The 15,962-nt window shown below is 39.9% G+C and overlaps 1 protein-coding gene across 26 annotated transcripts in view; it reads left to right on the top strand.

Moving 5' to 3' along the window:
* The window catches only part of MAP2 (microtubule associated protein 2), a 255,452-nt gene extending 244,483 nt beyond the window's left edge, over positions 1 to 10,969 (top strand). For 13 of the 26 annotated variants that reach the window (XM_037165985.2, XM_037165987.2, XM_037165998.2 and 10 more), the window contains 4 exons: positions 3,463 to 3,555; positions 5,426 to 5,507; positions 6,792 to 6,904; positions 7,128 to 10,969. In XM_037165985.2, the coding sequence (XP_037021880.2) occupies positions 3,463 to 3,555; positions 5,426 to 5,507; positions 6,792 to 6,904; positions 7,128 to 7,343 (504 nt within the window). In that variant the 3' untranslated portion in view covers positions 7,344 to 10,969. The remainder of the gene's footprint in view (positions 1 to 3,462; positions 3,556 to 5,425; positions 5,508 to 6,791; positions 6,905 to 7,127) is intronic. The other 13 variants (XM_037166004.2, XM_037166003.2, XM_037165996.2 and 10 more) reach the window with 1 other exon arrangement.
* Positions 10,970 to 15,962: the final 4,993 nt, after the last annotated feature.

The raw sequence follows: 15,962 nt of genomic DNA, 5'->3' as shown, positions 1-15,962 counted from the left end.
GAAACAGATGGAAGGAACATACTTAACTGCTATTCCATCATAGATGGTATCAGTGTATTTGAATTGGAGGAGAAAGTGAATTGGGAAATTGAGATGCATTGCCTTCGTAGGATGGTTCTTGTAGATGTGCAGATGAGGACTCTGCCCATTTCTCTCAAGATACTCTGAGCCACTGCAGCATGGGATAAGTTCTCTCTTGTTGATGTTACCGCCATAGTTGTCAACTGGTCTCCCTGCACCTCTGATATACACTACGTATTATAACCAGTCCTTCTCACCACATGCATAATTAAGCTTTCCATTGTGCAGTTATTTACTATAAATCTTAACCACTAGACCATAAGCTCCATAAAATTAGGGATGAGGTCCATCTTCTTCTCCAGGTCCAGTACACAGTAGGTGCTCAATAAAAGTTTGTTGAACGTTGAGTGAATGTAGTATACCATGTGCATGGTGCGATACATTCTTTGTAGTGACTACTGAATAAATTTGAATGCCTGGTGCCATTACAATTGTTACCCAAAGAAACTTCCCATGTTTGAACCACAGGATGTAAGAGCTGAGTTCTTGGTTCCCCCTTTCTACTAAATTATTGTGTGACCGTAGATACTGACCTCTCTGGCCCTCTGATTTTTTAATTTGTAGAATAGAAGCAAAAAAAAATGACACTGGCTTTGTATATAGTGCCATCTCATTTAAATAGACTATGAGGTGTTTTTTGGATCTCAGATCTACAGTTTGCCTTAGAATAGGATAGTAAGTAGCGTAATAGCTAATCAAAAAACATCATTCAGTCATTTTAATAGATTCCACAGTAAGTATTTGTGCATAAGTGGCAAGCTAAAGTTGAGTAAAACAGTACTGCTTGTGAAATGGAAGAGGAGTGTGATTTTGGAAGGGGGATACTTAGAAGAACAAGGAAATGAAATGGGTAAAATATAAAGTGCAATCTTTTAATATTTTTATAAAATCTTAAGCATTCTCCTAAGATTGTTTAGGTCTTTAATATACTAATTTGAATTAGTTGCTTTCAATTTTATATTCATGAAAAAATGAAATTAATTCTGGAGGCAACTAATAAATTACAGTGTAACAGGATTTTTTTCTCATATAAAATTGTCATGGTCACCACTGTGATAATCTACTCATGTGTAGTTAAATTTATAAAATTATACATTTTATAAACTAAAAGGACTGAAGCTTATTTGGATTTTTCACATTCACATGTGTATTTTTTCATCACACATTTACTAAGATGCCACAGATGCTATCTGACAAAAGGAGAATGAGACAATATGGTCAGTCTGGGCATTAAGAAGTGGTGGTTTTATTATTTTTTTTGTCCCCTTCAGTATCTTGCTCTTACTTAATTTTCTTTCCAAGCCATTTATTTTCATCTCCTTAGGGCTACAAATAAGTGCTAAGTAAGAGGAATAATAAAATACCCCATGAGCTTTAAAATACTGTCAGTCAACCCAGCATGAAAAAATAAGTGTTTTCTGAAGTAAATATATTGACAAAAGGTTTTTCAGTATCAAAGTCAACATTATCTCAAAACGAAAGCCCATTGAAACCATGGACCCTGTCTTTATGTAGTAGAACGTGTATATTGTAATTCAAGTGACTTTTGTAAGGTAACAAAAGTCTTGGAGGTTGGCTTCATAAATACTGATTATTTAAAACTATGAAACAATTACTGCATTTAGTTCACAAAATTGAAAACTGGAGACTCCTTTTCTGCTTGCTGTTCATTTACAAGCCAAGCAAGGACATGCAGCAGCCTTGAATCTCAGGTTGTTTTCAAATAGCTGAACAAGCTCTTTAAAGTTACTTCCTTGAACAGCTTCATTTCCTATTCCATAACATTTCTTAAAAATTTAAACTAGAGAAAAAAAGGAGTCTTCATGGATAAAAATTCCTTGTGGATAAAAATTATAAGTATTACTATTAGAAATAATAAATCAAAACTATTTTCTTTTTTATGTTTTTTTATTTAATTATTTTTCAAGTACAGTTTTCTGTCTTTAACTCCTATCCCAGCCCCCCCCCGACCCCGTGCTCAAATTAATTTAGGTGGTTTGAAATGTAAAGGCCCTTGTTGACTTAAAGGTACGTGCATCACAGTTTATCTGAAATTCCTGGAATGAATCTACACTTCTTGTTAGCTAGAGACTGTGTGATAGACTCCCCCACTCTTCATAAAACTGGAATGGTCCTTATGCCCTAAAGAGGGCTCCAATCATCATTCTGCTGAATTCAGATTTTGACAAGAGGCTCTTCCCTTGAGCTGTCAGTGAGAGTTGTAGCTGACCTTTCCCTGTAAGGGACAGCAGTCTTGCCGATGTTAGGCAGACACTGCGATTTAAGCTTTGTCTAGTTAAAAATAGTCAGGATTCGTGTCCTTTTGAATCTGTATCCTTTTCTCAAACACCAAGAGATGTGATACTATTCAGGGGCATGGCTGAATATCTAGGATAATTTTATTCAGCTTTTTTAAAATAAAAGGATAAACTGTCCCCCAAAGCATTGAAAACATGACTTCTCTTTAGCTACTGGGGAAGGGGAGGAAATTAGTCATTTTAGACAAAGTAAAACCAACCACCAAACAACAACAAATGTAAACCTTTCTTTCTAACTTTGCTTATCTGCCCTCCAAGACATGCAGAATTCAAAAGACACGTGAAAGAAGTCGCAAGAGTTATTACTTTGCACATTACATTACACCAGAGTAATATTTGTCAGATCTGGATTTGCTATTTTCTTCCAGATAAATACTGTACTTTCTGAAAATAGAAATAAAACACCTAACCTCAAATCTGTTGGACCCACCTGAGGCCTGGACTGCATGACTAGCCCAAGTCAGCTAACTAAAGGTCTTTGGTTTCTCTCTTTTAAAAATGGAAAGAATGCTTCCACACCCACGTCTAAGGGTGATGGCTGTTGATGAGCAGCTGTCAGAGGCAGGCTTTCCAATAGGCCACTGAGCCACACCTGCAGGGGAACCGTATGCCCTCTCTGCAGAGGAGGCCCAGAACCTCCTTTCTGACCCTCTTAGGAAACCTCTTCCTCATTCCCTGCATGAATGAGGACCCTTCAGGGTCATGGCCTGGACTACACTGAACTATATTCTTGACCTTCCACAGAGTGAGCCTGAGTCCCCGTGATACCCACAGTATTGGGAGCCTTCTCCTTACAGATGACCTAGGTTTTATTTTTCTATTCCTCTAATTCCCTCCAGATTACAGGCTCTGGAGCATTTGGCCCTTGGGAGTGCAGGACAAGAGAGGGTCGCTTTTATATGCCGGATCTACTCTTTGATTCCAGTGCACTAATTAGCAGAGAACTAATTTGTTCTCTTAAATGAGTGTGTAGGTGGAAGGGAGTATGGAGCCCCTTCTGGTTCCCTGTATCCAGCGTGTTGAAACAAAAATGCACAGTGAAGTTACCTCCAATTCCTTTTAGGTTAGGATTTTAAACAAGAAGATCGATTTTAGCAAGGTTCAGTCCAGATGTGGTTCCAAGGATAACATCAAACATTCTGCTGGGGGCGGAAATGTAAGTAGAAGCATCCGGTGGAAAGCCGCCCTGGTTGTGTGGAGCCTTCTGCACAGCCAGCACCCTGTCTCCTCTCCTGCCTCCTTCCCCACACACTGCCCCTTCTCACTGCTGCGCCACATGTCCCCTTGATCTGGGAGCTTGTCAGCCTTGCGTTTTGGGTGATGGGTTTTCCACCCTTCCTTCTAAGATCATCAGCAAATGTCTTGCTTTCAGTTGAATAACCAGACCTTAACGGGGTGCACCACAGTTTTCAGGGGATGGAAAACCCACAGCACTTGCCAATTGTGTTTGCTGGCCTTGGGCCCCAAGGTATTTCCTCATGCTGTCTCTGTTCCCCTGCAAAAGTCACCTGGGCACACACTTTTCTAGCTCCATTTACGTTACTCCTGAGGCAAAGACTGATGTAGTTGAAAACACCCAGTTGTCAGTTCTTTGTGCTTCATTATTCATGAGAAATATCACTTGGAATAACACAAAACTGCCGAAGCATGGTTCATCTGTAATTCAAAGTGAGAGGATTCAAGTTCCCAGTGTCCATGGCTTAATGACATTTTTGCTATTTCTTAAACTGAGTGGAAATAATATCCTATGAGAGAAAGGGAAAGATGAAACCATGTCTTTCAAATGTAGTTGAGGCAGAGTTGAAACAGGTAAACTCAAGCCAGATCCTGTCACCTGAACTTTGGGTCCTGGCCATCTGGCACTCCAGTAATTTAAAGTGCTAAGGCTAAATTCTCACCTGTCTAATAATTCTTGGCTCCTTGCTGCTCAACTGGGCATAGATGGAATGAGTCAGTGAAAGCAGAGATAAGCAAGGGACTTCTACAGGAATTGTCACTTGTTCAAAGTAGATCTACCAAGCATAAAAATGTCACTGCCATGGAAAATCCACAGCAAGGTTTGCTGGGCTGCTCCAAGAGCACTGGGCTAAGCCCCCGCACCAGCAGTTCCATGGACACGGTGGCCATCCTCCCCATTGTCCCGACTGTGAGTGCTCACCATCTGGTACTCTGACAGAAAGCGACAGTTCTAGCAAATAACTTGAGGGGGTCAGAAGGTAGACCCAGCTCCTCCACTGCAGGTGCTGCTGGTCAAAACACCTAAGTGGAAAAGGACAAATTCAGATAACTCACAAACTTATAACAAGTAAGGGAGCTTCCAGCCTTCAAAACAAGAGTCTTCAACTTTCCTCTAGAGAAGAATCACTTATTCAAATATGCCCCATTTGCCCAGTGTCCGATTCAGTAATTCCCATGTACTTCTGATGCACGCAGACAGTGGCCCACACTTGGAGAACACTGTTTTAAACATTGGGAGAGGAGGGAATTTCAATAAAACACAAAAAGAAAAGAAATGTTGCTATCAATGAATAATTTGGTGCACCAGAAAAATTGATTTGACTAAAGCATGACAATAATGTTTTAGAAAAGCGTGTTTACAGCTTTCTTTTTCTTAGAGCAATGTTGTTCTTCTTGCATCTGTGAGCAACGCTGGCCACTTTTATGTAAAACTCACCTTCGAAAGAATGACTTACCTCTTCACTTGGCTCTTTACTTAGGGAAAGGTTTAACACGGTGTGGCTTCCTTCTTGCCTTATTAATCCAGGTCTTTCCGCTTGTGGCATGACCTGTTTTCTAATAAAATCTTCTATTCTAGGCTTTTCTTTCACCTGGGTCCTTCTTTCCAGCCAAACAAGTGGAATGGCATACGGGAGAGGATGTGTTCCTATGTGTGTTTGTACTTCAGTTTGGGTTCTTGGATATGTTGAAGTGTGTTGAGTGTGGATCTGTTTCTAGATTTTATGTATGTGCTTGGGGGGGTGTGCGTGTCAATACTATTTTAGGCATATTTTATGTGCTTCGCACAGGTACAGATTGTTACTAAGAAGATAGACCTAAGTCACGTAACATCCAAATGTGGCTCTCTGAAGAACATCCGCCACCGGCCAGGTAAGTAAATACATCTTAGTAGTTTGAGAAATATTAAATTGGACTCAAGAAATTGACAAGCAAAGTTTTTGCTGTTATGAAGTACCTAATTTGAAGGACATTCCGAAATCCTGATACTTCATGTTTTTATTTAGAGAAACCTAAGTTAGAAATGTGGGCATCTTCATTTGGACAAGTTGCTAATGAAAGTGGAAGCAACCCTCTTAGGTGGAAATGGGTAAAGGAGTCTAATCCAGCTTTTTTCCCAGGTCAAAGACATCAGCAGATGCTCATTTGTGCTCAAGGGCAGACTAAGGGACAACAAATACCTTTCCAGCGTAGCCTCCTTGCATTTACAAGCTTGAGAAAGGCAGAAAGGCATGCAGAGATTGTGAGACCATGCTGAAGGGTGGAATGGGGCACTCTTTTCTATCAGTAGATCCTTGATTTTCAGACTAATTAGCAGTTAGGGGAATGTTGTGGTCCAAACTCTGCCTTAATATTATTAGATCAAAGTCAATATCAGATAGGTCTTAGGACATCTGTACAAGAATGTGATCTCCTGTTATTCCATATACTAATTAAAATGGGATGTTCTTAAAGCTTATGAGTATTCAGAACTTAACTCCTGACTCCTATTTTATCTGTCAAACTATGAGTGTTGAAAATTTGCAAATGGATCTATATCTGTATATGCACACCCTGTCTAGCCTAATAGTTCCTCATACAAGTGACCTAGAGTGCCATGAGGAGGAATAAAGAGCTTCATCTCAATACAGTTTGTTCCTTCTGAAAGAAGAGTCTAACTCTCCCAAGTTTTAGAAAGGCTACAGTAGTACATTTTTTAAAATTGTTCAAGTACAGTCGTCTTCATTTTCCTGCCACCACTTTCTCCCACCCCACTCATCCCCACCTCCCACCATCAATCCTACCTGCCTTTGGCTTTGTCCATGAGTCCTTTATACAAGTTGCTTGATAATTGTGTTATTTTTAGAGTATTTATTATATAGATAAGGAAAATACTTCTAATATCTTAGCTTATATTGGGTAGAAAAGGGTATTAATATGTAAAGCAATCCATATAATGGTACAAAAGGATGTAAGTGTCTTGGATAAGATGGGGAAAATGGTATGGACTAGAAATGTTAAAAGATTTTTGTCCCATCTATGGTCAGAGGTGTAGGGGAGTTAATTCAGTTTGTGGTTTACAATGGCCTGCCTACTATAATAATTTTGGGGAAACAATCACCACAAGTATAAGATTTAATTTTAGCAAGACATTTAAAAGCCTTTCTCCTCTCGCAGGTGGTGGGCGTGTGAAAATTGAGAGCGTAAAACTGGATTTCAAAGAAAAGGCCCAAGCTAAAGTTGGTTCTCTTGACAATGCTCACCATGTCCCTGGAGGTGGTAATGTCAAGGTAAGAAACGAGGTCATGAGCTGATCTCATCTGTGTTTTTTTTAGTTGTTCTGAAATACCCCTCATCAGTATGGGCCCAGACTGAAGACCTGAATAATAATAGCAAGTAAGCCTGGCAGAGATGAATGCAAGTGACATTCACATTAGCTCTGGGGTAGAGAGAAACATCTAGGGGTCAGTGAAGGTATCTCAGTTAACAAGGACTGATGCTTGTCTTGAACAGATTGACAGCCAAAAGCTGAACTTCAGAGAGCATGCGAAGGCCCGTGTGGACCACGGGGCTGAGATCATCACGCAGTCCCCAGGCAGATCCAGCGTGGCATCCCCCCGACGACTTAGCAACGTCTCCTCTTCCGGAAGCATCAACCTGCTCGAATCCCCTCAGCTGGCCACTCTGGCTGAGGATGTCACTGCTGCACTGGCTAAGCAGGGCTTGTGAATATCTCTCATTTAGCATTGAAGTAACAATATTTAGGCATGAGCTCTTGGCAGGAGTGGGCTCTGAGCAGGTGTTATGTTTATCCTTTACAAACCACAAAATAAATAATGTCCTTCCCACACTCTATTAATTGTCACAATTTTATAAAAAAAATGAATAGCATATGCAGAAATTGACTTGATTTCCATTTGCAACAGGAAGACACTGGCTTTACATAAGTACAATTGGACAATTATTTTTGCTCTGCTCTGTTTTGCATGGAGTCTTATTATTTGAAAAATTGCATTTTTACCTTTCATGTGCCTGAAGGCCATCCACTATGTTCTGAAAGGCCTTGTTAAAATCCAAGCTGCTCATTTCACTATCCTGTTGGTGGGTGAAAAGGTAAAAGCTGCCCATTGTAACTTATTACAGATTGAAATAAATCAAGGAGTCTGATGGCAGGAAGGGAAGAGCATGTAAGAAATGAGGTGTTTTTTTTAAGTGTTATTTTGTATAAATGGGAAGAAAGATTCAATTAAGTTATTAACATTTGGGACCTGGATAATTATATCAGAGTATAAGTCAATTCAGTAAATTATTTAATTAATTAAACAATAGGAACTAAGCATTTGAGCTGCGGTGGAGGAAGTGGTTCAAAACTGCTCTGGCGCTTTCCTTAGGACGGACTTGTGTCTGATTAGAGTGTCGGTCGATCCGCTAGATTTGTGTCCTCACTACCAGTTTCACAGCCCCTTTCCATCTGTTTGATACAGTATTATAGATATAAATATATATATATATTTCTCTGTGGCCATTTGTGATACTTCCTCATATACTTGAATATTATACTTCCTTATTCACAGTATCTGTGTCTCCTGCACCCTTTGGTGTTGCAATTTTAGGTATATGAAAGTAGATGTTAGCAGGGTTCTTTCCCTATTTAAAAAAATACATTAAAAAAAGACAAAAAGTTTTAGCATGAAGTTGCCTTCTGTACCAACTCAAAGCTGTAACCCTGTTTTAGTGCCAGATACAAGTCTCTCCCATGATGCTAGAAAAATTTATTTTTCTTTGCTTTCACCAACCTGGAGTTTGTGGGGGTGGGACCAGTTATACATAAAAGGGTTTACAGATTGTCAGTTTAAGGTTATGGATCTAAATTATTTTGAATCATGGAATAGTTTGGGTTTTATTTCTGTAATCATCCATGAAAGACTTACTAAGATTTCTTCTTTCTCCTTTTTTTTTTTCATTTGCTAAAGTTGAAACTCACAGTGGGGGTTTGGGACTTGTTATCCCATTCTCCCGAACAAAGTACCTGCTTATTACATTATCTGAGAGAAGATATTTGGCTTCCTTCCCCAAAGTAAAGATCCCTTGATCAGAAAGGAAAAATACAGTACTTTGAGAAGCTATAGTTACAAAATATTTGAGATGCTGATATCAAGACCATTTTATATCAGTAGGTAATACTGTTTTGACTTTACATACAGTTAAGGAATCCCAAATTAATTAAGTCCTCTCACAAATCATTCATTTTAGACTCTTGAAGAAACAATGAATTAGTCAATGGCCCGAATAAGGCAGTGCATTACCAGGCTAGGTAGACACTTTCTGCAGTTTTATTTATTCCTTTTCTTGCTCAGGGCTGGTAGGTTGGATTTGAACAGTTACAGGTAAATAATCTGGTAGGTATTTGATTCCTTTGAGTCAAATCAACTCCTGAATATAAAGGAAGAAATGACAAGGCAAAAAGGGAGTACAGTAACATCTAAGAAAGAATCCAAGGGATACAATGACAGAGACACGGTGACATTTTGTGACTCATTGAATATTGGAACCAATGTAAGTTCCACGAAAGAAACTGTAGGAGCAAATACGCACCATTCATTCTCAACTAAGAGGTCTTACATAGGCGAACATGTCAGAAATCATTTATAAATCAGTTATTTTACACAACAGAGGATAGAAACTGCTGAGTAAGGCTGTGGTTGTGTTTATTTTCTGCCTAAAAATTTCTCTGAGGTTTGATTTGACCAATTTGGGCATTTTATCCATCATCTTCCCTCAAAATGCACCAGAAAATAAGAGAAGCAAGAATAGTTATATGGAGACTTATGGTATTTCTTACGTGTTTGATAGTGTTAGATAGTGATTGAGGTTCTAGAGAAAGACGTTAAGAGATGATTAGAACAATTTTAACAGGTGAAACATGTATTTTTTTCTAACGTGGTTTAAGTTTTTTATAATAGTTAAGAATAAGTAAACATGCTCTGCACATTACAATTCAGTTTCTTAGTAATACATGCCCCAAATAAAGAGGATATAAAGCATGAAGTTATTAGATTTGGCATTAAAACAAATGTGTATTTCAAACCACAGCAAAATTATAATGCATAAATCTTTCTCTTTGTATGGAAATGTGATTCTCTATAAAGTTACGAGAAACAACAACAACCTGATAATTTGTACCAAGGAAAGAGAGAAACACACAGGACAAATGTCTTCTCATGGGGACATGTGGAGCCCATCTTGCCTTCACTCTCAAGACTAACGGCACAAATTAAGCTTTTTGAACACCACTCTTGTGGGGACATCCATACGCTGATCTAGAAATTAAAGCTTCATAGTTATAATTCTAGATCTATTCATGCCAGTTTCTCTCTGGCTTTAGCCTTTGAGAACCTGTTTAAGAATATATAAGTAATCCAGAGCTATGAAGAGTTAAAAGGCCAGCTTCTTCAATAAACTCACCCACTCAGGGTCACCTGCAACCAAGAATTGGATACCTTACAATGCTGCAGGAATGATCCGAGTTTATGATGAGTTTCAAAGGCCATGTTCACTTAGGAACCAACTCTCTCTGGATTCTCCTGCTGAGTCCCAGCAGGGTGATGGGCTGAAATCCCACCCCCCAAGCAAGACACCTGTGTAACACCAGCTAGGTAGGCCTGAAGAAGGGTGAAGAGAGAACTTTGTTAAATGGAAGACTTTCCTGATGGGAGCTGCCCTTCTCCAGATGGTCATCTAGTCATGCAGCAGGAAATGAGGTCCTCCACCAAACACAACATCATGTCAGTATCATCAAATAATCTCAATGTGGCTGATTCTGACATAGGTACAATTACAGTTTTTCTCATATTTTTTCATGCTACAGAAAGGTGGTGAATAAACTATTCATGGTCTTAGTAGCCAAGAAAAAAAAGAACGCCTAGATTCATGGCTTGGAAAAGCAAATGCTAGGCATTCCTTCAAAAATAGATGTGCTCAAATCAGCATTGATGTTTGTTTGTCTAGGCCTAGGATTTTTAGCCTCCTTGCGTAGGTTGAGGCCAAGTCCCTCTGCAGGAAAAAGGTTATTTTTAAATTAAAAAATATCAGTCATTAAAATCTACTTCAACTTTAGCAAAAAGAAAAAAATCAACAAAAACTATACTCTGTATGCTGGGATTCCAAGGTTCCAACACTCCACTCCAAATCTGTGGGGGGGTTTCTTTCTTCTGATAATTCTAGAGCCTGTTACCATAGAAAGGCGTTTCTTCAATGGCTGGTTGTAGTTAGTTCATGTTTTTCAATCAAAATTTGCAAATGTATTTGTTGCTGTATAGTGATTGTTTTGCAAAATAAAATTGCTTGTCATCTGATTGATGGTTTCAGTTTCTTCTTCTCTGGGGAAAATGTACACATATATGTGTAAATTATCTCCATCTCTTGTATGTGCAGAAATGCAGTATGTATACTGCTCAATCCAACCGAAGAAAAATTGTAAAGAAAATTGTAAAAGGGCTACAGTTATCTGCTGAATTCCCACTCTCTGTCAGGCTCTATCACTGCTGTATTAGCAGAAGGCTATCTGTTGCAAGTGACAAAAACTCAAATTGGCTAAACATAAAGACAAATTTATTTACTCAAGTAACCAACCAGGCAGGAATTTCTGCCTCAGGCATGGATGGATCCAGGCACTCAAAAGTTGTTATTAAGAATCTTTACTTTCCCAACTCTGGATCTAAACTCTCAAAAGATGTCATCAGGAATCTTATTTTTCCAAACCTTAGATCTGCTTCCTCTGTGTTGGTTTCATTCTCAGGCAGATGCCCCTCAAATGATGGTCACTGGAAGGTCCAGGTTTCATAACCTGAAATAAAGCCTCTTTCCAAGTAGCACTAGATAAAAGCCTGGTCTAAAAATCATCTAGTTACTTGGGTCTCCTGCTCACTTGTGCTGTTTGGCCAGGCTTGAGTCACATGTCCAATTCTATTGTAGGTAGTTGAAGTACATGAAGGAATTGTGGTGAAGAAATGTTCCCTTCAAAGGAAAGTCAGTCTGCCACTGCTAGAAGATAGAGAAATGGAGGATGTATGGTTCATAAAAACAGACATCCTCTACATCCATACACCAAATTCTCTACCTTTTTTAAAGTATATTTTATTGATTATGCCATTACAGTTGTCCTATTCCCCCCTTCATTCCCCTCCACCCTGCACACCCCTCCCCCACTATCCCCCCCATTTGTTTATGTCCATGTGTCACGAGTTCTTTAGATTCTATATTTCCCATACTATTCTTGCCCTCCCCGGTCTATTTTCCACCTACCGTCTATGCTACTTATTCTCTGTACTTTCTCCCCCCTTCTCTCCTCCCACTCCCCTGTTGCTAACCCTCCATGTGATCTCCATTTCTATGATTCTGCTCCTGATCTAGCTGTCCTCTTAGTTTGCTTTTGTTTTAGGTATGGTTCTTAATAACTGTGAGTTTGCTGTCCTTTCACTGTTCATATTTTTTATCTTCTTTTTCTTAGGTAAGTTTCTTTAACATTTCATACAATAAGGGCTTGGTGATGATGAACTCCTTGAATTTGACCTTATCTGAGAAGCACTTTATCTGCCCTTCCATTCTAAATGAAAGCTTTGCTGGATAGAGCAATCTTGGATACAGGTCCTTACATTTCATGACTTGGAATACTTCTTTCTAGCCCCTTCTTCCCTGTAAGGTCTCTTTTGAGAAATCAGCTGACAGTCTGATGGGAACTCCTTTGTAGGTGACTGTCCCCTTATCTCTTGCTGCTTCTAGGATTCTCTCCTTCATTTTAATCTTGGCTAATGTCATGATGATGTGCCTTGGTGCGTTCCTTCTTGGGTCCAACTTCTTTGGGACTCTGAGCTTCCTGGATTTCCTGGAAGTCTATTTCCTTTGCCAGATTGGGGAAGTTCTCCTTTATTATTTGTTCAAATAAGTTTTCCACTCGTGGCTGTTCCTCTTCCCCTTTGGTATGCCTCTAATTCGAATGTTGGAACGTTTAAAGATGCCCTAAAGGTTCCTAAGCCTCTCCTCATTTTTTTTTTTTGAATTCTTGTTTCTTCATCCTTTTCTGTTTGGTCCTTTTTTTCTTCCTTCTGGTCCACTCCCTTGATTTGATTCCCAGTTTCCTTTCCATCACTATTGGTTTCCTGTGCATTTCCCTTCTTTTCAATTAGTTTAGCCTTCATTTGTTCCTCTTATTTGTGATTAAAATCAACCAGTTCTGTGAGCATCCTGATCACCAGTGTTTTGAACTGTGCATTTGAAAGTTTGGCTATCTCTTGATTGCTTAGAATTATTGGCTCTGGGGCTTTGAGCTGTTCTTGAGCCATAATGTTTTGGTCTGTTCGCACCTGTTATGTATGAGGGGCGGAGCCTTAGTTGGTCACTAGGGCGGGGCCACCCAGGTCGCTGGTTTGTGATGCTGTATGTGGGGGCGGGGTCTGAGAGGGCAGTGGCGTTTGTTCGGCTCTTCTCAGATTTCTGTACCCTCTGCCACTTCCCAGAAGGGAACCAGCACCAGAAGGGCCAAATTTGCTTGCGGTTCCTGGGTGTGTGGGCTTGTGTACCCTCTAGGACCCTGCGGGTCTCTCCAACAAACTCTCCCAGCACCTGGACCTGGAAAGTCTTTCCCATTGGTTCCTTTAGGCTTTCATTCCTGTTGCTGGGGCCCTAGCCTGAGTGGTCTGTCTCACTGGTTTATCGCCCAGGATTGTGTGACTGAGGTCAGCCAGCCTCCGAGCACCCTTACTGGGTGGGCTTCTTGCCACCAGCACCTGGGATCCGCCAATCACTGCTTGCGCTCCTGGGTCTGCGGTCTTTCCTGCCCAACCCAGCCCCGCTGCTGACTCCGCTCCTCTTTCTGGTCTGGATGAAAGGTTCGTTGTTGTCAGAGTTCCGTACAGTTCAATTTTCTGTGTTTTGGCTGCATTTTTGTTACTAATACTTTGTTGTCTTTAAACTTGGTTGTGCGAGAAGGCACAGTGCTTCCACCTACGCCTCCATCTTGCCCAGAAGTCCCAAATTTTCTATCTTTATTCATCCTTAAGGTTTTGTTGTTTTTTTTTAGCTGCTCAGATTGTGCTAAGGCTTCACCTGGGAGCTTGTTAAAAAGGCAAATTTTCAAGCCGCAATCCAGGCCAATTTACAACATCCCCCCACAGGGGATTCATGTTTTACATTAAAGTTTGAGAAACACTCACCTCAACCACTTCTCTCTAATGTGCTGAAGGAGAAAGAACTCGGTTGCAGCCCACTAACAGGTAAGAATTATTCCTCAGACTGCTTGACTATAATGCTGCAATTAACACAGGGATACATATGTCTTTAAGAAGAAATGTTTTCAATTTTGTGTGTGTGTAGATACCCAGACAAGGGATTACCAGGTCATATAGTAGCTCTATTCTTCATTTTCAAGGAACCTCCATACCTTTTTCTCTAGTGACTGCAACAGTTTACATTCCCACCAGCCGTGTGCAAGGGTTCCACTTCTCTACATCTTCTCCATGTTGCAAATGGCCATTCTAATGATGTGTGAGGTGGTGTCTCATTGTGTTTTCCATGTGCATTTCACAGCTAGCAGCATTGAGCATTTCCTCGTGTATCCATTGGCCATCCGTACATCTTCTAGTCCTCTGCCTATTTTACTTGGATTATTTCGTCTTTCTGTTGTTGAATTGAGTAACTTCTTGATTTATTTTGGGTATTAGCCCCTTACTGGAGATGACATTTACAAATATCTTCTCCATTCGATTGGTTGTTTTTTATTCGGTTGGTCGTTTCTTTTGGTGTGCAGAAGCTTTGTAGTTTGATGTAGTCTTACTCGCTTCTTTTTGTTTTACTGCCCTTACCTTTGGGGTCAAGTTCACAGAGTCCCCTCAGAGACCAAGATTCTTCAATTTAGTGCTGATGTTTTCTTCTATTTATCTTATTGTTTCAGGTCTTATATTCGAGTCTTTAATACATTTTGAGTTAGTTTTTCTGTATGGTGTCTGGAGTAGTTATTATTTTTTTTAAAAAGGACATGCTATGGGAGATGTCGCCAAGCGTGATATCAAAGGGTTCAGTTGCCAAGTAGTAGAACTTGTGACGGGAGGAAAAAAGCCCTTTGATATTAGAGATTTTCTAGACCTCATACCATCTTGGCTGAAACCAACTTCTACAAATGTTGTCATAACCTTCTGTTAGTCTTCCTTTGCTAATAAAGCAGATTTGCTACAATCTAGCCAAAATTATTAGAGTTTCTTTTTAATATTTTTTAAAAATTAACATCCATGTTGTCCTTCCAGGAAGTTTTTAAACCACAAGGAATTAAGATATTGATTTACCTACTAGCATGAGTCACCATGAAAGTCTTATTTCCTTTTTTCTTCATTAACAAGTTAAAGAAGAATTTTCTTGCCTTGAGAACAAGTAGCTCAGATACAATGTACGATGACAATCCTCTATGTAGCTTATGGGGCCCCGGGGGGTGTGTGGCACTTACTTATAGAACTGTGACCAAAGGACACAGCCCAGCGACCTAAATTGTTTTTAAAATACTGTCCTTGACTAGATTTTCCTGAGTGTGTTGAAGAAGCATTATAGACACACTCCTAAAAGCTCTCTTTTTTTCTTTCCTTTCTGTTACAAGCACACCACAGCTTTTTCCAATTGTACTCCTTCACACGCCATTAAAATCTCCTGCCCCAGTCCTGGTGGAGATAATAGACTGTGGCCTCCAGATGTGCTGTGTTTGGCATGACAGTGTTTACAAAATCAAGGAATTTAACACCCAGAAATACACACACACATAAAGACACAATAATACACATACACATACACATAAATACACTCTCACACACACATACAACGCCAGATTTGGATCTTTGAAAAGTGAAAAGATGTGGCAGCCCTGCTCCTGGATTCTCCCATGATTACAATTGGCTGGAGCTGACCCATGGGTTTTCAAGAGGTGGGCTTGCTGCCTCCACTTGGCCCCAATGCCCACCCTGTAATTACTCGCTGCCTGTTTTATTCACTTTCACTTTTCCTATAGGCATTAGCCTCTACAGATTTAAAGTTTATAACCTCTGGCTTAGATCCACTTGTTTATCTTTATTTCTTCTTCATTCTATGAAACAAAACCTCCAAAGAAGAAGCTCCCAATCCTAGAGTGGGGAAGGGAAAAGGTTAGCTTGAGTGCATCAGGTCTATTAAATCTCTCATCATATCACATCAATGTTTCTCTCTCACATCAATGTTTCTCTCTACCTCTCCCTCGGTCTCTCTCCCTCTCTTTTCCTCTCCCTCCTTCCCTCCCCATTCCTCTCTCTCTAAAATTAATACACATATCTTCAG

The sequence above is a fragment of the Artibeus jamaicensis genome, unplaced genomic scaffold (genome assembly GCF_021234435.1).
Source record: "Artibeus jamaicensis isolate MK-2021 breed Jamaican fruit bat unplaced genomic scaffold, CSHL_Jam_final contig_1015, whole genome shotgun sequence".
Lineage (NCBI taxonomy): Eukaryota > Metazoa > Chordata > Mammalia > Chiroptera > Phyllostomidae > Artibeus > Artibeus jamaicensis.
Note: the sequence above shows the minus strand (reverse complement) of the source record. Positions and strands in the feature narration are given on the sequence as shown.